Source organism: Acromyrmex echinatior, chromosome 1, assembly GCF_024713525.1.
Source record: "Acromyrmex echinatior isolate Ae372 chromosome 1, ASM2471352v2, whole genome shotgun sequence".
NCBI classification, from domain to species: Eukaryota; Metazoa; Arthropoda; class Insecta; order Hymenoptera; family Formicidae; genus Acromyrmex; species Acromyrmex echinatior.
Genome location: NC_141852.1, coordinates 25314963 through 25340810, shown reverse-complemented (window position 1 = coordinate 25340810; position 25848 = coordinate 25314963). Strand labels below are relative to the sequence as shown.

General features: G+C 35.2%; 1 protein-coding gene across 5 annotated transcripts; it reads right to left on the bottom strand.

Moving 5' to 3' along the window:
- Positions 1-28: 28 nt before the first annotated feature.
- Positions 29-25795, bottom strand: LOC105144159 (phospholipid-transporting ATPase VD). 5 transcript variants are annotated; one of them, XM_087413044.1, is made up of 19 exons: positions 25660-25775; positions 25336-25556; positions 17899-18543; positions 16972-17151; positions 16133-16393; positions 7742-8017; positions 7331-7499; positions 6424-6777; positions 5762-6057; positions 5409-5567; positions 5066-5345; positions 4540-4972; positions 3799-4193; positions 3045-3332; positions 2668-2919; positions 2257-2361; positions 1979-2166; positions 1447-1620; positions 29-1340 (listed from the first exon to the last, which is right to left on the bottom strand). In XM_087413044.1, exons 3-19 carry the CDS (start codon positions 18531-18533, stop codon positions 1289-1291), a joined length of 4497 nt encoding a protein of 1498 aa, XP_087269170.1. In that variant the 5' UTR covers positions 18534-18543; positions 25336-25556; positions 25660-25775; the 3' UTR covers positions 29-1288. The 5 variants fall into 5 exon arrangements, with proteins under 5 accessions (XP_087269170.1, XP_087269182.1, XP_011051186.2 ...); XM_087413056.1 differs by having other exon boundaries at positions 29-1366; positions 25336-25795; XM_011052884.2 differs by having other exon boundaries at positions 25336-25795.
- Positions 25796-25848: the final 53 nt, after the last annotated feature.

Here is a 25848-nt window from a genome sequence, read left to right as displayed (position 1 = left end):
GATGGGTTAGCAAAAACGTAATGCGGAGTTGATGGTTGATTCTTTTTTTTGTTTTAATACTCTCCTTACATCGGTAAACGCACACAACAATAATTCGATCATTATCAAAATATTACAGATAGCACGAGCACCGTGTTATCAATATAACATTCAATATGCATTATCCAAATTAAAATTTCTATATCTCACAATATTTTCTGTGGTATTACAATAGATAGTAACACAACAGTAGGTAAAGCTCGTGTGTATCATTACGTCATAATTTATATGAGGCGTTTCGTGTTAATCTCGCGAATCGACCGGAAATAGGAAAAACTCAGCGCGGTCACGCTTCTTTAAGCATCCGCGCCCGCATCCTGCTATTCACGAATGACACGACGTTTAAAACGATAATTAAAAACTTACTTAAAAAATAAATCGATTCAATATATAAAATCTATTTCTCTCAACGATTATAAAATACATCTCGCGGAATATCTTGTATATACAGATTTGCATACTTTGCATTCTTTTTACAACATCTTTGTACATTTATTTTTGACATGAATAAACTAGAACTTAGGATATATATGTCCGTCTGTCTTTAACGTTGGTCATCTCGAATACGGTCTGCTCGAAAGTAGAAGTCGCAGATGCGTGTTCGAGTGAAGTTCTAGATTGAAAAAAAAAAATAAAGAGGAAACACTTAAAGTAGCGTAATATAGACTTTCACTCGAATCCGGTCTGCTTGATTCAATGCAATTACAACGTACAGTCTTGGTCCCTAGAAATCACAGCCATTAAATGCAACGAACGATCTGAGATTTAAGGCCACTCGATTTTAAATCAGCCGCTATAACTTGAATTCGAAAATGGCAATGTAATGTTAGCGTTATCGCAATATCGGCAACGAGAATGTCCCTGGGCAAGCGATGACGCGTATTGCATCTCGAACGAAGTTTTGATGCTTTTTAATAATCTGTATTGCATGACGAACGTGCATTTTCACGTTCAACAGCACCATGGTTAACTAGCTTTCCTCTCTACAGCTATCTACAGCATTAAAACTATAATTTACAGAAAGCTAGGAAATCGTTAATCAGAAATAATTAAATATAGTTAGTTATTAGACAAGATTGTCAATGCAAAAGGCTTTCGGAGGTCAGAAGATTCTCCTCTAATCGATGAAGGAATACACAACTTTTGAGGAGAATTGGGACAGTGAAAAAGTCATTCCTTCTTTTTCGGCGATTGATTGGTTTTTCCGATTAATGAGATGGACACGTTTCATCTATCTCGATCTGACTTGTCACGCGACAATAGTCGTGAGAGCGTTGCTTTTGCTTCCATAGCTACTGGGTCTGCAATGAATAATTAATACATGACACTCGAGAGAGAGAGAGAACAATATAAAACTTGTAAATATTACTTAGAGTAATTAAGTAACGATAAGTGTAAATGATATACCTGATAGTAGCGTGTTGTGAGGAACGCGACCATCCAGCAATAAAATTGATGTCGCCTCTTTGATTGCTAATACGCTGCCGACGAACTTGACTGTCGCTTTTCGCGACGATTTGCCGCGAGACAATGTGCATAGCATCTGGTGCGATAGTGGACTGTATCGCTTTATACATTAACCTTTTTTTCATAAAAAAAAAGAATGCCATTGAATTTCCTATTTATTACAATTAACCGAATCATTAATTATTGATAAATTAATTTATTGATAAAGAAATAATAAAGAAATAGCAAAAGTTACATGAAATCATAATTTAATTCTTAAAAAATTATACAGATATATTATATAGATATTATTCAATATGATGTTATAATTCAATCTAATTCAATCGTATAAATGAAGTTTAAACTGATTAAAGCAAAAGAAAATTTCAAATTGATTGAAATTCAAAAAACTATAAATCCAGGAGTTTTATTTTTGTAGATTTGCGTGAACTGATATTGCTCATACAATTACTATAATATAAAACAAGCTTACCTAGGCATTAAGGCAAGAACAGAAGTAAGTGCCACTGTCAGCCAGTATGTGATATGTGTAAAAGCCTGTTCCATTATCCAAAAGGATCCAGGTAGACCCATGCAATTGACGCAAACAGCATTGTAAAATAAGCAAAATCCGAAGAAAATGCCTAAGGACCCGAAGATGGCACCAATGTGGATTATAGTCTGAAATAAATATTACAATGCGACATGGAACGTCTGTGACATTTTGTATGCTCTGTTACATAGTTTATATTTTCATTTTTTCTTACTTACCCAAGACCTAGTTTCTATAGCAGCATGAGCCAACATGACGACGATACACGCTGACATAATAGTCGTCCCAAATTCCCATATGTCAATAATCGAATCGTCATAAACCTGAAATAAACGTGCGCATATCATATAAAGCAGGCCTGTCTAATTTGAGCTCCGAAGCTAAAACAAAAAGCTAAAACACAACAATATCGACGCAAAAAAATTCAAAAAAATTTCATGTTTGTAAGATTTCGGGAACTGTCAAGTGTTGATACGCATCTAAGTGACGCTTATCAACACTTTATAGTGTTCTCCTAAAATCTTAGTCACATTGAATTTTTTTACGTCGATGACTTTGCGTTTTGGTTCAAATTGGACAGGCCTGATATAAAGTGATGATTACTTCCAGCTAGTTTAAAATGTACTAACCTCTTTGGTAATAAAAAATATAACGACACTTTGGTAAAGAGCGTCCATAATCGTGAGCCAAAATGAATGCGACTGATACACTAGTCCTAGACGTCCCCTTGTGTATAATTCCGGCGATGTAAGTAATGTGCGAGCTTTGGCGACTCGATCGTAAATGCCTAAGGCGAGAGGTGGCAGCGAAGTAAATAACAAATTATACAGCATTAAATATATTTGGTCTATCATTACAGCACCGGAAAAGCCGCAAAATATCTGCAAGAAAAGAGAAAAAAACACAATTATAAGATATATAATAATTATTATAAAGATATATAATTATAAACATTTATTTTTCATTTATTTTTACGTTTTTCTTTTTACGTTCATTCGATACTTGCTTGAAACCAGAATATAAGGAAGACAAAAGTAGCGTTCTTGTAAAAGAAGTATAAAATCATTCTAGCGAGACGGTCGTAACACCAGTGACCGTGTAGAAGGAGGAGTCGGCTCAGCATAGAAAATCGGGAAATCGCGAAATCGGCTGCCATTACTGCTTGCGTGCCTTCTTGCCCTGAGATACCGACGCCCACGTCAGCGGTCTGTATCATGCTAACGTCGTTCGCGCCATCGCCAATTGCTAATGTCCTCATTCCCAATTGTTTTTTAACAATACGGACTATGTATGCCTGCAACATAAAATGAATTATATTATTCTAAATTCTTCATCATTATCATTTTAGTTATTAATTCGCAACTAGAGGTTGTTCAATCGGTATTCATAGTCGGTTTTTATTTTGTGATTATTTTATAAGTAATGTATCTTAAGATGCTAATAGTTATGCTTGATTTATGACATCTTAAACTGTACTTAAAATTATCTTATATATAAGAATTGACTATGAATATCGAACTAATTGATTTTTATATTTGAAACCATCTTGAATAAGACCATCAGTGTTAAGATGTCATAAACTCATCACAGGTATAGTTAGTCCTTATATTTAAAATGGTCTTAAGTACAGACTTGAAATATTATAAGCCACTGTATTATAGAAAATATGAGCATCTTAAAACATTACTTAAGATAGTCTTGAAATAAAGACAGACTATAAATATTATATCCTTAATATTTCGTTATCGTCAACGGATTACCTTTTGCAATGGCGTGGCGCGACAGGCTAAGACGCTAGAACACATTTTCGTGAGCTCGAGAAACGGACCGATCAAACCCGATCGCGGATCTAGGATCACGGTCAACGTTTTGCCGTCCACAACAAGCGCGCGTTGTCGTGGCCACGGGCTGCCGATTCTATGCGCGTCTCTCTCGATGATATCGCGGTTGTATATGCCGGCGGGATCCGCGATGCCCATCATACCCGGCTGCGAATGACTGTTGTTTATGCGCTCTTTGCGTGCCGACTCCAGGTAACCGTGTATAAGCGTCTCAGCTACGGATTTCGATCTCGCTTGCAGCTGCAGCAACTGCATGGCCGGCGTGAAGAGCTGCGCTGAGTATGCCACGTTTACTGCGGTCTCTGGTTTGTCCCCTGAAACGGAAAACGAGACCGTGCTGACGTGGAACTCGCATTAACGCGCGCTAATTGCGTTCAAGAACACGTACTGGTTCCGAGGGATGTTCCGTTTATTTTTCATTGGCTTTCGATACATACGCCTCTGTAATTTTTTTTATCTATCATCTTTATATAATAGTATTTATGCAATAATGGATACGTGCAATGTTAGCTGTGTGGGGGAAAATGCATTTACGATTCAATGCGAAACGCCTTATGTATCTCTCTCGAAGATGTTCGCACTAAAAATAGTGCTCGCCGATGTTAAAACCGGTTTGTCGCGATTGTTCGCTGGCTCGCGGGTGAGTGATTTTCCACGAACCTGTCAGAACCCACACGACGATCCCGGCGGCGACTAGAGCGGCCATTGTTTCGGGCACACCAGCCTGGAGTTTATCCTCGATACCAGTCGCACCCAATAAAGTCAAGTGCGACTCCAATATCGCGTACGAGTCGCGTATGCGATGCTCGCGATTCTCCGTCGCCAACTCCACCTCGTTGTGTTTCTGTCTCCACGTCTCGTACTCTTGCGCCGTCAGTGTTCTCTTCGCTATCACCAACGTACGTAGACCTTGACGCGCGTACGATTGCAGGTACTGTTGGATACTCGTCGAGGCGACGGTGTTCTCGTCGCTCGACGAAAGCGCCGGCAGTATCGTCGTGTCGGCACCTTTACTGTATAACACTATCTTGCCGGTATGAGGATGTCTGAGCAACACCGACATGCATTTCCTGTTCGAATCAAACGGCAGCACCTACAAACGTTCAAAGAATGACAACGGTGAACTACTTACATTCTGCTAGTACCTCGCTGTTTACATTCTCACGAGTGACTTGTAACGACCTACGTGAAGTATTTCGAACGCGACCGTTGACTTATCTGGGAAGGATATAATCGCGCTGCGGGGCGTCCGTTTCACTAGCTTGATGTCGTAAGCGCGTGCTGCGTGAACCAGTGCCAACTCGTCCGGGCTCTCTGCCTCGTAGATCGCTGGACTCTGTAGCAATTCATCGCCGTTTTTCGCGTCAGGACTGCGTCCTGAAACCTTTTGTCCCTCCGGCGAAAATTTCCGTCCCAGCAATCCGATGCTCAGACTCGGTATCGATGTTACGTTCAGCAACTTTGGCCTACAAAGATATTGCACCATTAAACACCATTGTATCTTGAGCATCTCCGAGCATTATACTAACCTGGAAATTTTAAACGGGAATTTCGAAGTCTCGTCGAACGTATTTGCCGTGTTAATTACTGGTGAGCCTGCAGATAAGGTGTGAATAGCTCTGTTGCTCGGAGATAGTACCGGTGGAGAATTTATGGTCGGAAATGAGCTCGCGTCTGCTTGCATTATTCTGTTGAATATCCCGATGTTAAGTTCGTGAAAAATAATTCGTGATAATAATTCGTGAAAATAAATGCGGTGATAGATCTGATCTCTCTATTGTAGTTGCAAAAATAATCATATTTAATTATTTTCTTTTTTTCAAAAATGAAATTAATCTGTCAGTTGTTTGCATTCCTTTCATTTAATCTAACATGTACAAACCTCGTAGGGCCACTTCCGTTTTTTTGAGGTTCCTCGATGACTCCGCTAGAGTTCATACTATCGTGATGCGGTTGAGAATTTACGACTACCGTGTTACATGTGGCTAAGACAATAAGAAACTCCTGTAAGCGATGTCGAAATGTACCTATAAGCAAGTCCTCCTTAAGTCGCGAGCACGGAAGCAGATTCTCGTTGTCACCCATATGCGAGTAATCTTGACCGCCTACTGCGCATCTCCTAAATAGCATTTTGTTCTCCGTAAGAGTGCCAGTCTTGTCGGAAAAGACATACTGCACCTGTCATTCAATAATAATATTCCAAGTATAATATTTATACCTTGCATATTATCTGCAAAATTTTTATGTTCCAAAAAAACAATACAAAGAAGTGTTGAGAATTATACAGAACGATTATATCATTCAAATATTAAATTAATTGAGTTTATACTAATATAAAAAAACATTAAAATATAAAAAAAGAATTTTTATATTTAATAGTTTTTATATTAGTTTTTTATATTAGAAGTGTACTGTAATGTCAGGATATAAATGTCCAATTTTCATTTTTGTTCTCAAGAGATAAAATTTTCATAATATTGATAAATTAATATCGTAAAACATTCGCTCCGCGCGCATTCATTTAACATAAATTGCCACACTCACTTGGCCTAGTTCCTCCGTGATATTCAGCGCGCGGCATTCCGCCTTACGGCCGGTTTCCGTGTCGTGGAGGGCCAGGTCGTGGCCGATGTGGTACACCTGTCCCACCTTAGCCATCTCGATCGTCACGTACAGGCTCAGCGGTATCATTACTTGAAATATTATGACGAATGTCAGGAACGTCAGTAAGCTCTCGTAAATCGGTTCCTGCAGCACCGGTAAAAACGGCACCATCGACAGACCCGTGTACGCGGACAGCCAGAATCGACAACCGAAAGCGCCGATCACACACAGTACCATCAATATCACCACACACCATTTCACGTCCCTGTTCATGTATCTCTCCAAACGAGAACGCTGAAATCATGTGCACGTTGCGTCTCAAAAAAGGCATTTCTTCAATGTACTTATTTATTCAATCACTTTGATTATTCTAAAATTATCCCTGATAGAAATATGTGCAGTTTTCCTAGACAGTGATTGAATTACTGTTTAATATTACTGTATTTTCACTATGTAATAATACACTTGTAATAATACTGTATAGGAAATGAGCAAGAATTTGATAGAGGTTTATTCAGTAGCTGAAGCAGGTTTTCTATTAAAAATTAATATAATTTGTAGACACTTGCCCAATTATTGTTTTGTATTAATAATTATTATTATTAATTAGATTCATTGTATTAGTTAAATACTTATACGTAATCTTTATTGTCCTGTTTTTGCTCAATAAATGGATTCAGATTTTGCTCAACAATTACAAGAAAATTACATCTTGATTGGGATACTAAATAATTTTACTTTTCAATTACTGAACAGAGTTAATATAAATACAAATTAAAAATGCACAAAAAATGCATGACATTTCTACCAAGGAGATATTTGTTTCCATTGGAATTTTTTTATTTACCTTGTATCTAGGACCACCGTTATTTAGCAACGCTTTGGTCTCATGACCAGCGTATATGACTATACCCTCGACGAAGTCCGTATTTTTTAAGACGCATTCCCTGAGTAAAAGATTTTCCGTGGATACAGGCACTCTGCCGCCGTTTGGGTGTACCACGGCGCCATGAAACCTAATAGACACATCAGTGGGATCACTCTGATAATCTAGTTAATTCTGTCTAAATTCTGTTATCACGGCAATAAACGACATTGTGATGAGCGTGTTTCTCAGATAAATTGCAAAAATCTCGAGTTAAAGATTTACGGTAAAAGACAATTGATAATTTGTCTAAAAAAAGCTCTTCGAAGTTTAAAAATAATAGATATAATTTTTAATTTTTTTTAACACACAATAAATACTGTCGATATTTACCTATATATTCTGGTACTTGGTTGATCGACCTCGACTACTGATCGGAACTTGGAAGGTTGGAAGGTATCCTGCAGATCGAGAAAACCCCGGACAACCTGGCGCTGCTTCAGATTCGACTCGCCATCGAGGTTGCATGTATCGAGGTAAGCTAATCCCTGAGGATCACTGCTTCGCAGAAGCAAGAGATCGGCCGGTACTAGTTCGTTGTTTGAAAGGTGAACCAGGTCACCCACCTTGACATCCTTCCATGTTACCTTCATGTATCTGTCACCTTCCCTACAATGAAATCATGAGAAATTTCGTCAAGATATATTATCGCACTAGTTTTAAGCATTACTTAAACAACACTGGAAATGTAATTGCATAAACGTGACGTATAATTAAGTAATAATATAATTAAAAGGATCGCGCAATGAATAAATTAGGTACTCCTACATCTGCGATGTTTTTTAATTTCACCGTCTGCAATTACGCAAATTGCATTTAGCGACTTTGTAATAGAGATCTGATTGTACGCTCAATGAAGAGACTGTGAATATTTTTCTAATAAAGCTAGTCTTTTTTTTTTAATAAACTGGATTTTTTATCATGTATGAAATATGCGTATCATGTCAATATGTTCCATACGCAAAATTAATCAAATAATTATATATTGTTATTTTATTATTAAATAGCATCAAATAAAAGTTAAATATTTATTTCTCCTTCTTCAAAGTTGAATCGGCGAATGAAATTTTATTTAAAATTGATTTTACATAAATATCTTACTTAAGTTGACGAAAGCAATCAACAAATCCTATATTGCATAAAAGAATTCAGACTACTCTGCTGTCGTCATCGCAAAAAAACATTTTACATAGCTTCGAACGCAAATATTTGTTAAAATAACGAAACGAACTCCGTCTGTGCAGCGAAACATATGCATTCAGCAATAGTATTATAATTATTATTTGTCTACCGAAACAGAAAATTAATGAACCATCATGAATATTATCGTGCATAATAAACACGATAAATAATTACGATAAAAAATGAAATAGTACAGTAACGATAAGTTCTTTGCCATGTTTTGCTCCTTCGCTCTTTTTTTTCATTTTAATTAAATATTTAATTAAATATGGAAAACTTTTTTAACGTTATGAGTCAAATATTAAACACATCACTCACAAAAACATACCTCTAGGAAACATATTATTAATTTACTTTCTATATCTAACAACCAAGTCAAGAATATTGATATACGAAATATTGATATGTCATATAAGTTGTGGAAGAGTTTCATGAAAATATAATTTTCTATTACTCTCCGATTCTTCTCGGCGTAGAATTGTAATGGATAGGCCTACAGACGACCTTGCTTGGTTAATTCAAGAAAGATTCATCTCTCTCGAGTTAGGAGTCTTAGGATGAAATAGCCGATTGACGATATTTCTTTAATTGAAGCATATAGAATGGCGGCATCCAAGGTTGTACGACCTTGAACGCCATCGTTACAGCCATTCTCGTGGATCATTTGATCGGAATGAAATTGAGACGACGGGACAGTCATTGGAGATGATCATCGAAATAAAATTGAGACGACCTTTGAGAACTGTAGGTCCTCTCATAAATGATATTGTTTCGACATTTGGACGCGGTAGATTCGTAACATATTAGTAAATAGGAGGAATTTATTTTGAGAACAAGAGAATATCATATGTCTTTACAAGGTCATCTTATTAGACGAGACTAAATGATGCAAATTCTTTTGTGTTCGCCTTGAAAGGTAATAGAAAGAAAGATACCATTCTTGTCTCTTTGTATCGCTCGTTTTTTCACCACGTTAGTATGTCATAAATCATTGTAAATGCATGCATTATGCATCCGCGTATCGTATTGGTGTCACGATTAAATGATGTTTCCTTTTTCGTGAATTTGTATCGTTATGGACCTTGAAGAAGCAACGTGAATATATGTATATATCATAAATAAATGAGCTAATTATGCAATTATATACGTAACATCTGCCTGATATCATAATCATCTCCATATAATATAGCGAGAAATCTAATGAATTCTATATAATCCATTCGCGAATATAACACAATATTGCAAAAACAATGTTTAAGTGGACACAGATAAAATATAGATAAAATACATAACAGGTTTTTCTGCGGTATATTACGTAAGCAACATAACTGCGTTCTCAGTATATCATATTAAAGCAGGACTATTACAATTCGTCGTAATCATTTGTTTAATAATTCCTGAAATAAATTTTTTTAAATGAATATTTTTTTTTTTTTAGTTGCACGTATTCAAACAATCAAACATATTCCGTACACTATTATCGTGTACGTTATCGCCGGATGCATAATTTTAGGATAACAATTTTTAACTGTACTATAATTGCGAGAGATAACAAGTCAAGGATAACTTAGCGGTAACTTATATTACCGTTATCAAAATTCACAGAACTTCTATATATTTGCAGGCAAAAATTTTAAATTTTTCAACTTAATATTTTCTTGGCATTCTTGTAACATTTGTTTCAACTTGAATTTCAAACGGTTACGATCCTAATACTTATAAAATTTTATGGTTTATCTACAATTAGTAAACATCAGTTGCAAGTTCATTAATTTATTTGAAATTAATTTTTATTAAGCAATTTTACCATTTTTAAATCTAAATATAACAATGGACTCCCGAAATTAAAACAAAAATAATTCAATAAACAGGCAAGTGAGAGTTTAACCTTTAATCGCGCAGTTTACTTTCATTTGTTTATTGAATTATTTTTGTTTTACCATTTTTGATGATACTTGAACATTTTTGCAAAAACTCTTCCAAATTAAAAGAACATTAAATTACAATTCTTTTAAAATTAAATAAAAACCAAAAACATATTTACTTTATTAATTTAAAACTAAATAATCTTTCTCTCTCTCTCTCTCTAAAATAAGGAAAATAAGATACTTTTGTAAAAAATAATCATTCCGATTATTAAATGAAAGAAATCGTGGGAAATCTGCGTATCGTTTCATTAAATATGTTAGAAAACGAAGTACAAATTATTTGCAGTTTAACATTTATATAGTTATGTTTTTTACACTGAATTGTTCGTAGAAAAAGTTTCTTAGAATGTCTCTATATTTGAATCTATTGATTACTCGTCGATATTTCAAGATCTTAAGCGCATTTCGGAGAAACGATATAGTTATAGAATACGCAAACGTACATGCATTACATACGTTTACACCCGCATTGCGTGACGCAACTGATGACATCATTTACCGTTTTTACAGTTTAACGGCATTCAAAAAGCTCCGAAAAAAGAAAAAAATGGACTGAATATCTGCCTTCCAGTCTCGAGTTTATTCCAAATTTGATTAAAGTGAAATTCTTTTTATAATGTCATAATTTCCTTCTTATACTTTTTTATACCTCTATGTAATTTACACCGCCAAAATAAAAAATTCTCAATTTTTTTATGAAACAATAAAAAAATTCTCTGAAATTGAAAATGATATTAAATCTTTTTTCTATTTTTGATTCCTCCTCTTCCCCCCTCTTTATCTCTAAATTGACTAAGCATGCTAATTTTACTACTTATTCTTCCCACCCAATTTTGATTCCCTCGTTCACGCATTACTTTTATTTATTATTTTTATTTATCACCTTTATTTATTTATATATTATCATAACGTGTCATAACGGAAAAACATTGTATATTGGATGATATTTAGAAGTTTGCGAATGATACGTTGGTTTCGTTGGCGAGTTTCGTGGGAAAGGAGGCTTCTAAAGTGACATACTGAGTAGGTGGTCTTATGGCTTTGGATTTAGGATAAGTTTTAATGCAAGAGCATGTCCAGTGGCTACCACAATAACGAAACTATCGACGAAGGTCAATAGCTGTACGTTTCACAATTGATGTCAAACAGGCGAGGCAAATACGATGATCAACAGCTCGTATACACGAAACTTGCGACATTTTTTCCGTATAATCTGAGAAACTTTTGTTTTACTTGCAATCTTAACAGTGTTGCAAAATAAGTTTAATTATAAATCAAAAGAAGACAGTTTTTTTTTTCGAATTATTATAGATGCTAGTGAAATCGAAACAAAAATTGATTCTGTTCCTCAATTCATTTGAAACATTTATAAAATAGGACAGAATAAAGCGTTCATCCAGAGAAAGGTTTCTTTGATTTGAACATAATTTCTTTAAATCAAATAAATTTTTTTATTTAATTTCAAAAAATAATGTTTAAATCAAAGAAATGACATTCAAAGAAATTTTTTCTTTAACCATATAGCAAAGAAACATTTCTTTAAATCGAAGAAACTTTTCTCTGGGTGTTTATTGAGATCTGACAAATCTTATAAGGCTACATAAAACGGAGTTGAATTTTAATTAAATATAGATAGACAGATAAGTAATACTTTCGCTTAGCTGCCGCGCCTTGGTAATTAACGATACAATCTGTTGCTAAAAATTTAGAAGAACAAGCTACGTGAACGAAGGAAGGAATTAAATTCCATATTAAATTATTTAAGCCTGCAATTAATTAAACAAACTGAGATAAGAAAAGATTAATTTCGTGACTTAAAAAAGTTCTATGGTTCCATCATAGTTGTACGCATATATATATACATGTGCATTCCCGAAAAATGTGTGACACATGTCTCTCAGAGCTTTGAAAGAGGAGGCGCGTAATTGCAATAAAAATATGTCGCGGTAGACTTTAACAAGCGGAATCGAAAGATTGTAAGGTTCGCGCTATGTGAGACGAGATAAAAAGGGGTAATAGCAGTAAATGCGAATGTCAAGGCCTTCGGCGCACGAGATCAGAATCGACCTGGCCATGAGTGTAACAGGAAAAGAGAGCGAGTTGCTCGCACTATTATGCGGATACGTTGCGTTCAGAAAACGATAGAGTTGAATGATTAGCGAGCGCGTATAGTCACGACTGAAAGAATCGCCACCGCCGAGAGTCGCCAATGTAATTTTGAATCGATCGTTCTTTCCGATAGAGAACACGCAAATGCATCGGCAGGTAGTGCGCCTGCATCAAAAATCTATATAATATTCGCATCAAGTAATTAGAATATTTTCTTCTGTGGTAACACAGGTAAACATGTAAATATTTTATCTCACTGTCATGATAACATGGTCTTTTTTATCGTAGCGATAAAAGAAGAGATTTTTAATCAAACCTACCATATGAATTATTAGAACGATGGATTTTGTATGAGCGTGATCAGGAATGTGAATTAATATTGAAAAGAAATTGACGTGTATAGGATATATGATGAGACACATCGAAGGGCAAGGTCGCCTGGCGAAATCCAGGGAGACGTATCGGAATTGCCAGGTCATCGATCAATTTTCCGATTACGTTGCATTATGAACGAGGGTTCGTGACGATCACGGAACTGCCCACGTTCGCAAGAACGATCAAAACGACGAGCGAACGATTAGGTAGACCAACGGCAATTGAATCACAATTGTAATTATATGAAATTGTAACCAAATGAAAATCTATTGATTTTCATATAGATGTAAAAATTAAGAATAATATTTTTGGGTCATGAAGTAATTATCTTTATTTATTTTCACACACAATTGTTTTCGAGGATCTCAATTTTTCTTCAATTTACATCGCGCGACATAAAGTAGAGTAAAGAATCCCGCTCTAATTGTATGAGTCTCGATGAAATGAGTTATATACTGAACGAAAAGATTGGCTGAATATGGCATTTTAATTGGTTGTAGCAGTCAATTTTTGGTTAGCCTATCGAAATTCTATACTGATTGTTCATATTTTACTATCTAATTTGCTGCAGTAGCCAATATTTTCTTTCAGTGTAGCAAATTCGATTCGAAATCAGGCACACAAGTGCATATTAAAATTATCGTTGTATACTAATTTCATTTTAATGTAAAAGTAAAAAATATTTCGAATTATAAAAATACACATTTTTCCTAACAACGCAATAAAATGAATAGAAAATTTCGCTGTTTCTATATATATTTATTTTAAATAATAATGAGATTGGAAATAATTTCTGAAATGAATTCATTAAATGAATATATATAATATTCATTCAATTCAGACTGTAGTAGTGCTTCGTATTTAAAGTAATTTATTTTAAATACACATTTTTATGGCAACCTGTGTACGGCTTTAATATGCACCAATGCATACTGAGTGCGTCCAATTGAATTCGCTATCAGTTTTCACATATAATGTAGCTTCTAATGTAATGAAAATATTATATATACGTAAGGTTCAGTAATGATTAGTTTTTAGGCTATCATCATGTATCAAAGAGAATGGATTAGAGCGATGTGATCTAAAGTGGTAAAGCGCAGACTTGTAATGCGGAGAACCCACGTTCAAGCCCACCTGATTACTGGGAACTTTATCCTAAGCTGCGCTTCCCATATATTGAGTAAAGAACGAGGACTCATGTATGGAAAACTGGGCTCCGTCTTCTTGGAAGAGACATTAAACTTGTGTTAGAAACGCAGATGCAAGACAACAGGATGTTGACTGTGCGAGAATCAATGTGTTGGTCATTATCGATTCCATTGATATGTTATGCACTCGGGACAAGAATTGATGTCAAAAGGGGGAATTCGAAAGCTCATCCGACAAGCCTATCGAAGAGGTGATGCTATTCAAACGTTAGATTCTTGTATATAGTTTCTTACTGCAAGTTCGTGCCACTAAAAACCCACCGTTTGCTTGCTATAAGTTCACAAACGGCTTCAAACGTTTGATTCTTATAGTTTCTTACAGAATGAGCTTCATCGAGTATTATCCTTTCTTAACTGAGAAACGTTCAAAGCAGTTTGTGAACTTATAGCAAACAAACTATGGGCTCTTATTGGCACAAACTCATGCAGTAAGAACCTACAAGAATAATATATCATCTCCTTAACGGACTTGTTAGATAAGCTTTTAAACTCTTCCTTCGATATCAATTCTTGTTCCGAGCATCAATAGAGATCTATGAGAGGATAATATCCAATGTAAAGCTCATGCAGTAAGAAACTACAAGAGTCTAGCGTTTGGAGCAGCTTGTATACTTGTAGCAAGCAAAGTTCTTTGTAAGCCATCAATTTTTTTCTTTTATCTCAAGCGTCTTCTTAATTAATCGAAGTGCAGATCGTAATAACAATAATCTATACGTCTAATTACTCACATCTAATTAAATTGCCTCTTTTGTAAGAAACATAAATCGCGAGACTTTACCTCGATGGAAGAGGATTCAAATTAATGTTAATAGACCTACAGTTATCATCCTCAAAATTGTTGCAAGTCACGATATTTCGGAGTTCGTTCCCCCCTGATTTCGGCTATGTAATCCAAGCCGTCCTCGCGTTGCGCTGCAACCAACCACGTGGCATGCGTACATACGCGTTTATCGGCGCAAGCGTATCGGTCAGCTGTGGTTAGAGAAAAGAGAACTCTAGCCGTGGCGAATTTATCATATTCGATCGTCCGTGCAACAACCTCTGTTTTCGTTTATCAAGCATTTTCGAATGCATAAGCGAGACGAGCGGCACGCGTTCGGATGAGGAATAACGAATGTTAACGCGCGTTAACGCATGATAACGCGTTATTCGAACTGTCTCCGTAATCGTTGTTCGTGTCGATAATAATCCCGTTGTAGTCATTGCGAGACACGTCGATCAGAGTTAGACGTAAACAACGTTGACGTTGGTGAACGAATTAGAACATCGTATCATATGTTGCGTACGCGGACGTGTGTTGCGGGAAAAGAACGGTACGGGACACTTTCTTCACCATGTTCGACCGCAATGTACGGCAACCGCTCGCTCGCGCGCATTCGCGTTCACATGTACGTGACCTACATATCTGGAATTGTCGGTCTTATTGGAATCGATCTATTGGATTCCGTTGCCGCAAGGATTCTAACTGAAGCGACGGCTCGTACGGCAATACGAGTAAGGATAAATGAGCGCAAGGCCGATATCAATTGAAAAATTAAATGTCCTTGTTCAACTTTTTATATTCAACGTGAAGCTTCCCTGTACATAGAATAGTAAATTCATTATTAGAAATAAAACTCAAGTTTTTTTTCCGTGTTCGGTTATTATTACTTCATTATATGTATTCAGATTTCCACACTCTTCGAATATCCCAATAGATGTATTAACATTCTATGTATTTCATCGACATTCGTTAATGTTTCTTATCGAACTTCATATATAGTTTGCAAATAGACACGTAACGTTATATCGGCTCTTTTTATTTGTAAAACTTGAGTTATCTCTACACGCTTTTCTACGGAAGTTCTGGGGGCAAGGGAAGAAGGGGCTTATACAATCCGTACATTATACTTTGCTGTGTACAACTACAATGTTGCACTCACCTAACGTAGACACGGCAGGTGGAATTGTTCACACGCCGGTCACTAGCGAGTCGTCGGTGATCTTCGAAGAAGTCCTTAAGCGCCGTGACGCCCAGAACGAATACTACGGGGATCATCGCAATCTCCTTGCCAAACGCGTTTATAGCCGGCACCCAATTAAGCAGCACGATGAAAATGAAGTACAGATTAGCCACACGGTGGAATTGCTCTAGTAAATTACGAGGTAGGAAGCTCAGCGCCGTGTACTTCGTTGTGCGTACCCTGAAGAAGAAACGAGTACGCGGAAAACGCGTGTGAGACAATGGACCATCCGCGTCTGATTCAGAGATTCTGGCCATGAGACGACAAACTTTTGATTAGCCCATCGAATTAGTCCGTTTGTTAATAAATCAATCAAAAATTCAGAGAAATAAACCTATTTTTAATCAAAGTGGATCTTTTAGTGCTTGATTATTTCAGAGTGAATTTATATACAAGTCTGTAAACTAACCAAAATCTTTTTCGATTTTGAAACGCAATCATGAACAGAAGTAGAGTAATAATATCACGTATTACATTGACAAACAATTAAATAATTTTTTATGCTGATAAGCAATTACAGAAGGATGTTAATAATTTGTCAACTACAATAAGTTAGAATGAGTATAAGTTAGAATAAGATACATGTATAAAAAGAAAAGTGTGTGTGTGTGTGTGTGTGTGTGTGTGTGTACACACACACACACACACACACACCCCCCTTTTTAAAACTCTTGTTTTGACAAAATTGCTCGTGGCCAGTACTGTTATAGACTCTAGTCCGAATGGACTATACACATCTTTCTCATCGTTATTCTCACCTATTGTCCATTCTATCTCCATTGGGATGCTGTCTTTTCGGAGTCTTCGGGGGGACTAAATGATTCGGCACTATTGTTCTTAAACGGGGTTCTTCTGGTAGCGGACCAAAACAATGGGCCCATAGTCTTCTCCACCATGGAGGCGCAACACTACGTCTTATCGTATAGATAGACTCCGATCTGTAAACAATTGCAACGAAATTTATCTTTAGCACTTTATTTTCTATGAACTATGCTACGATATATACAATATATCACCTTCTGTAAAAAAGATATTATAATTTTTGGTAATTTAAAAATATTCTCAGTTTCGCGCGTTCATCGAATTTGTAGTTTTGATCGATATTTTATGACAAAGCACTCATTGTCAGTATTAATATTATCGATGAAAAATATAAATTACGAATATATATTTTTATCAAATGATCATACAATATACAAAATTTTAATTATAATTCAAAGAAAGTTATATTTTTTTTATTACTTTTTCCATAATTAAAATATCTCTAGTTACATTAAATTATAAGTCAAATTGTTTGTGTCTTTTATAATATGAAGCGTCTTTCAGTTTTTTAGGAATTAATATATTTATTATTGATTATACTTATTTTGTATATACCGACTATTTATCGAGAAAGTATAAAGATTTATAGAGAATATATTGTAAATATTGTAGATAAAGACTCTACAGACCCCTTTACAGAATAATATAACAGTTACATAACATTTCAAGATAAGGCCGAAAATGGATCTTAATTTTAAATCTCTTTAAATTTTATGTGTAATTATAATACGAATTTTATAATTTACTATTTATCTATTACTATCTATTTATCTTATTAACGCACTGTTACTTTGTTAGCTGATAATTAATCTTTATCTTATCACTCAGAACAATGATAAATCATATTTTCTTTTATTTCGTACCTGGACGCTTGACGGGAATGTCCGCGAAAGGAAGGCATCCTGCCGGCAGTAGGCGGTCTGCCATCCTCCCTGTGGCCTGGTGGTAGGATAAAATCTGTTCTGGAGCCAACACGATGGTGTCCCGTTACGGCTGGTTGGTTCTGCGTTACATCCGCCACCTGACCCTGACTGAAGGCTCTCTGGTGGCCCGGCTTCTTTAATGCCGACGGTCGACCCGCGGATGTGGCGCTTCCCACCGTCGTCAATGGACCCAGGAAGGACCCGTAGGTCTGCCATTCGGTTGTACCATCCACCAGGACACCACCGTGACTCGCCGATCTCGCATGCGTTTTCGGGAAGACTTTCCTCCTGGCCGGAGAGCTGACTTCCTCTACTGCGTCCTCGTCCTCGTCGCCGTTGCTGTTTTTCGATGTGTTTGTCGTCGTCGTGATACTGGTCGTCATTGTCGTGCTCGCCGTGGTCGAACCACCGTGGAGGAACGATAGAGGAGGTGGCTGGAGAGATGCCGAGATCGACGATGAAGACGACGATGACGTCGTCGTGCAGCTGGGGCGACCTGCACCCGGAAATACGTAGAGAGATCCCTGTCTCTCGATCTCCTCGGTGGCTGCTTCCTGCGCGTCGTCCTCGGACATGCTGGCACATCTATGCATACGCGATGTATGATGCGATGAAAAAAAATTCCGTGTAAACCGTGTGAAACAATAAGTGCAGAGTAAACTTTGCAAGAACCGGTTAAGTCTTTCAAAACTTTCAACAATGTCCTCGAACATTCTTATAATTTACTTTCATATATTTAGCTATAATTATTAACGAAAGAAATATAAAAGAGGGGACTTTTCAATGGAGACAATGATTTTCAAATATAGATAATACTTTTTTTGTGTATTAAAAATTACAAAGATTTTTCATATTTGCAATTTTATACAGCTTCTATAAACTATAATGTATATCTTATTTTTTAGAACTTTATAAATCGATTTTATATATATGTATATATATATATATATATATGTATATATGTATATATTATTGATGAGAATAAAATATTCTTGAGGATTATTTGTGTTCTGAAGTATTTTGCAATATTTAGAATTTAGGACTTGCATAGTTTCTAAACTCTGTTGTTGAATTATTGATAAATGATAGAATACTATTGACATCAAATAGAATGTTAGACTTTCACATGAAGAATTATCGTAAGTAATCGATTGTAGGGTCTAAACTGGGATGTAATTCCTGGATGACATTCGCCACACCTTTATCCACAACTATAGATGAAATTGTATCATAATTAGAATTTGCGGAATCGATTCGAAAACAGGTATTCAATCTTCTTCGATCGCACTAGGAAGATAATTTGTCTTCACATTCTTGCTCCGATAATAAATCGCTTTTTCGCAATTCGTTTGATTTGAAATTCGTTCGTTGATATTATTCTTCTCGCGTTTGCTTATTTCCGTGACTGACGAATCATTCGCGCTTGTAGGTATGTATCCGGAAAAACATGGAATAACAATTGTACGTGCATCACCGCGTGTGCCTTCCAAACAGAAAACGCAAATACAATTGTGAACTTGACGCAATCGTGCAGTTATACTGATTGTTATACCGCGGCACGTTGCTGTAAATAAAAAAAATTGACATTTTAAATATATTAAAAATATCGAAATTAATTAAGTCATTTTTTTCATATATTTTTTAATATTGATATATAATTCGTAATTTATTTTTATACATATACATTCTATATTTTTATAAAGAAGGAATATATATTATTTCAGATGACATTTCGATATCTGGTTTAATATGAAAATGATAACAAAATTATCTCTAAGCTTTCTATCAGCGTGAGCATGGAAATATTGATAGCCAATTGCTTTGTCAAAAATAAACGTGAAAAATTGGCATATTATAATATTTGTTCGAAAATATATGTCATTGTTTCCAGTACCTTTCTCACGTACCTATATACAGAGTTGATAAAAAACATATTTTAAAAAGCATGTTTTGAACATGTTTCTTTTAATACTATTTAAAACATATTCAAAACATTAAAAATATATTAAAAAAAACAAAACATACAATATTATTATATATTAAGAAAAAATATTTCCTTTTACCAATCCTGCTCATATATCATATAATCAGATGTTATGTATCTATGTGTCTCGCACGTTCATCAAACTTGTGTTAATAATTATTTAATTAAATCGATTTTATAATTGGGGAAGGGGGGTAAATGTTCCTGTATAAGTTATATTTGTTATAGATTACATTAATTATTCATCGACTTCTGCTTGATTTATTATCTAGTTAATCTAGTAAATGTAATGTAGTACGATAATATCTGACAGTTTCCAAATAATTGACAACTGTATGTACAAGACTACGTGACAATATTGCAGTATAATCAAAAACAAGTATTCTAAAATTTCGTTTATTCGTTCTAAAATAGAAATCCGAAACTGGATATCGAGTTATGATTTGCCAGCGTTACGATATTAAACATAATTTCGTATCTTTCTTATCGGATAAAAAAAGATAGGGGATTCTTCGATAAAACGCGAATCATAGAAAGTGTCATGTGTATGTAACGTTTATCGGATATCCTGTGTACTCCGTGTAGATAGCCAAAGTAAACTACTTTTGCAAAAAAAACGCAGTGCATGAATGCATTAGTCTGAGGGAAAATTCTTTGCGCCAAACAGGAAACAGGAATTTAGGACGCTCTCAGAAATACCGCGTTATTTTCAGATCTACTATTTCAAAATCCCAGTACGTCATTCAGAGATTAATCTTAATAGCCTCTCACTCAAAAATCGAAGTATAGTACCCTTTGAAGGACATATTCGAAGCTCGCGTGCAGCATTTGCCATTAAAATAAAATAAAATTAATCAGACCGACATGCTGTATATGAAAAAAAGTATTGCCAAAGAATCGTTATCGTCCACTTGCACTGATATAAAAATACACCTTTCGTCTGACATATTTGTCAATAATTCTGATAAGTATTCGATATACTGTGATTTTAAAACAAAGAACAGACTATATATTTCTTTCTTATTTCTTATTAACGTTAAAGATCTTGAATAACTCTTTGATATCGAACAACTGCAGCGCGATAATAGCATTTAAATTAATGCGACTGATGAGCTTAGATATATAATAGATACCTAGATAAAAATATAGAACGAGTTTCAATTAATAATACGGACATTGCTTACTTTGATCTTAGATATTTTTATTAATGTTGATTTTTATCTTGATCATCTACCTTTCAAGCTGCAACTGGCAAGGTATTTTTCAAGGTATTAACGTACCAACATATATGTGTGTAAATACACTTAATATGATAGGTTAGTCAAGTATAAGTAACCTTAATTTTGCCCTCAACGATCAAGGTGATAAAAATTAAGGTTACTTATTGATTCATCTATGTATATAATACAATATATGTATATAGTAATATATAGAAAGCTAAAAATTTTCCACAATTAAAAATACATTACCTAATACGATAGACTATTATAATAAAAACTTACAATTTTCCATGATTAAAACATTACGTAATCTTGCAGATGTATCTAACAATATACTTCAGGGAAACTGGATAATTTATCGTTTCGATGATGCAGCTTCTGCATCATCTAACTTGCATTATTTTTATTATGTTTACCGGGGGCTTTAATTCGCGCTCGGACGCGTGTGGTATCTAATTCGAGTTCGAAGAAGCGCGGGGGGCGGAATGCGTGTCACGGGTCGTTCCATCGTGCGTACACGCGTACACGCGCACATACACGCGTGCATGCGCTAATGAGTGCAATCGCGTGTGCGTGCAATGCGATGTACGAGATTCCGGTATACTTACGATCGATGGCGCGTAGATTACCCTTCTCTTTGCGCGTGAATCGCTACCGGCCGAATGTAAACGAAGTATCAAGGGTAGAAAAAAATCGAGCGACTACTAAATTGGGTCACCCGTTTACTCACGAGCGCCTCCTTTAATCACGCTTTATCGCGTCATTTGCTGTCGTTAGGACGATTGAAATAATCGTTAAAGAAAATTGCGATATCGCCTCCTATTGATCATCGAGACTCTTCTGGATTCTTCGAGATTAATCTTTCGAAATCCTGTCCAAGAAATAACAGTTTAATACACTTATTGTTGGTAATATCAACGCATCGATCAAAATTCTCCGCAGTATATAAACCTATTCGAGAAAAAATATTTCATTTTTTTTTTCTGATAATTCCGAACGCTTTAAAAGAGGCATTAATAATTAACAACACTTTTTAGATAATCTAAATTTCTTTAGAGAAAAAAAACTTGTTTAAAGATTCTTCTTCAAAAAAAAAACTTCAAAAAGTTATCTTCTCAGAAAAAAAAAACAAATTATTAAAGAATTTAGATGGAACTTGATAAAGTTATTTCGAAAAGGAGATTTCAGATCAAAGATCAGAGACGACTCACAGTTTGTTTATTTTTCGCGACTTTGATATCGCGATGTTTAACGTGATAATATGAGGAAATTTATCCGTGCTTTTTTCCCAGTTAATGCAAGAATGGCTTTTTTGATCGGCGTCGAAATAAACGCAACGAATGTAATAGAATCTCTCTCTCTCTCTCTCTCTCTCTCTCTCTCTCTCTCTCTCTCTCTCTCTTTCTTTCTTATTCTTGTAAAGCATAACGGAAACCAGATGGGATCCCTACATATATCCCGTAATACTCCAGAATAATGTATTTTACTTAAATTGCGTTTGCGCTTTGGCGTGAAATATTACTATCACAAACTCGATGAATTATATAACACATTCGGACTACCTAAATAAAATGACTTTTGAGAAGTTTGAACTAATATATAATCGTTAAGTTTAGACCAAACCCATAATTCTTACTTTGTACTTTATTAATCCGTAACTTATGGATCTTAGAGACCCTCGGACATATTCCTAATTTTTAAATAATGATTTGTAATGAGTTGTAAGGAATCATTTTATGTTTCACAATCTTATTTTTCACATTATTCTATTCATACAGACTAATTATTGTATTATATTTATGCTAAATTCAAGTATATAAGTTATAATTCAAGTTATAATTTTTTCATATATTAATTGAAAATATAATTAATTAATATATATAATTAATATATATAATTAATTGAAAATTTTGAAACTTCTAATAACAAAAACTTGAAGAGATCCTAAAACGATTTTGTTGATGTATCTAAAAATTTAGCTAGATACAGATTTAAATATTAGGTGTTGGAATTAATTCGTAGCGTTTTTAATGAAAGAATGTTATTTATTTCACATGAGCATTAAAAAATACATTAATGAAAGTACTTCCCATCACTTGTAAAACGCTACGAATTAATTCCAACACCTAATATAATTTTATTTTTTATCATCAAAAATCTAGAAATGTCAAGCATGATGAGCATATAGATATAGATCTAAATACAATTTTGTTTTTTATCATCAAAAATCTAGAAATGTCAAGCATGATGAGCAATGCTGCCAAAAGTTTTAACGTTCTAGTAATCAATTTAAACCGTTGTACATAATTATCGCCATTACTTTGATAGTTCAACAAATTTATTTTTAAATTTGTGTCTAGCTGAATTTTTAGATACTTTAGCAAAATTTTCCTTTCTGTGCATATGTTTCTTAGCGTCACAAAAAATATGTGTTCCTGTTTTTAATCTCTGGATTAATTTCGAATGAGTTTATAGCTAGAGATAAGCATAAATGTTCAATATGGTTCAGATAATATCGCAATTTTTGACACTCATTTCAATCAGGTGACTGATAGCGAGCGCGTGATAAGCGCTCGATCATTAGCCGAACCATCGAAACGCATATATAATATATACGTATCTACCTGTACAACGTGAATAAATAATGAAGTGACGTTTTCAACATTCGCTAGAATTCCACTACAGACTCGATTTTTTTTCGACCGAAGTCGTGTAATATTATCGCGCGGAATCGAATTCCGTCAGCGAAATAAATCGACAGCTCAACGTATTTTGAGAAATAATAAAACTGACAATTTTATATCATGAAGCGAAAAGCAAATCGAAATAAAAGGTGAAAAAACTAAACGAATATCCTCCAATGACAATAAGGAAAATAATCTGTATCATCTTTATATTGTGTGCGTGACGTTTTTTTATTACATCATATATTGTTTTATTGCATTTTTCTTAATATGCGATTATTACATGATAGTTTCTTATTATACGATAGTCTTCCGTGTTCCATACTGTGAATAATATTACGTCATATTATGTGCGCGTTTAAATTGCGTTTAATAGCAAGTTACAAAATTGTCGAAAAATATTTTTGGGGGTTAATTATACGTAATATGTAGAATCATCCTAATCGTCGGTCGAAAAACAATTTATGCGAAAGAATGTCTTCTTGCTGAGAGGCAATTTTACGCGATTGCATTCAGGCGAATTAACCGTTACTTTACGACGTTGCAAACTGTAAGCTTTTCCCTACTGCATTTATGCCTTTTCAGTTCCATCGTAACTGATTCATCCCAAGTGTAATAAATGCAACAAAATTTAAAGGGAACGAAATGAGGCTCAAAATCGCTTCGACAGTCTTCCTTAACATATTTTTGTTTTTTCATTACAAAATCTAATTATTTGGCATATTATACTCTAATTAATCATATTATTCTCACTAAAAATTTTACAACTTGTGCTTTTTATGCACGGAAAAATTTTGGTTGAAATATTATAAAAATTTAGCTAGATATTTTGCTAGATCTGAAAATTATTTTGTTGAATTAATCGAAATAATTATGTAAGGATCTAAATGAACAATTAAATTATTGTATCATTGTTATTATAATTATAATATTATTCTAGTAATTAGTTTAAGGCCTAGTTCCACAACTCACGGTTAACTCTTAACCAAGGTTCAACATGTTTCTCATTTTTTTTCAATTCTAGAATTGAAAGGAGACAATGAATAAGTTGAATCTCGGTTAAGAGTTAACCATGAGTTGTGAAACTGGGCCTAAATGTCCTACATAATTATTTTAATGATCCAACAAAATTACTCTCAGATCTAAGTTTTTATAAATACACGAGTAAAAAACCGTCCTTTTTTCGTATATATACTTGCATAAAAACCGCATGCTCGCATCTTTAATTTTTTCAAAACCGGAGTAAATCTACCTGTTCGAATTCTCACTTTGGTGACAAAATCGCGCGACAAATCCTAGGAAAAATAGTTGAAAACCGATGGTTCTATAACGTGGCAGACTTTCTCTGAAGAATTTTCACGGAGGGAACGAGGAAAAAGGTTTTACTCGCGTTTGCGTTTGCGATTGGGCGCGTAACGCTCGGAAGGGTCGAAAGGAAAGAAAGAGACAAAGAGGAAGGGAGAGAGGGAGAGAAAGAGAGAGAGCTCACATTTTTTCCTGCCTCCCGACGTGGTCCACGTGGCCCCGTTGAAAGCGGATGGCGGCTCGTCCCGAATTCGTCGGAGGGAGGGCACGTCTCGAAGCTCACATTTTCCCGTGCGCGCGTCGTGAAAGAAAGTCCGCGTCGAGGAGGATGAATCACGTATGATAAACACCTGGTGCAAAAATCGATCTGGCGTATCCGTGATCTCCTCTCCGCGGAGCTAAGATCTGCGAGCGCATCAGGTCAGGTACGCGTATACGCGCGAGAGCAGTGTGGATTTTTTTTTTTTTTTTTCGATCGCTTTCAAAATTCGCGCATCAACGAACTCACCTCGATGTTTCGCGAACGCGTTATCGCGGCCGATTCACCGCGACTGATAAGTGCAATCGCGTTGCCAGACGTTGCTCCGATACGCTCGACGGCTCCGATGACCGACGAAACATCCACTCCACTCTGTCGTCGTGAACGTACTGACGTTTTACACTGATCAACATGCTGGCTGCTCGGCTGCTGCGAAAT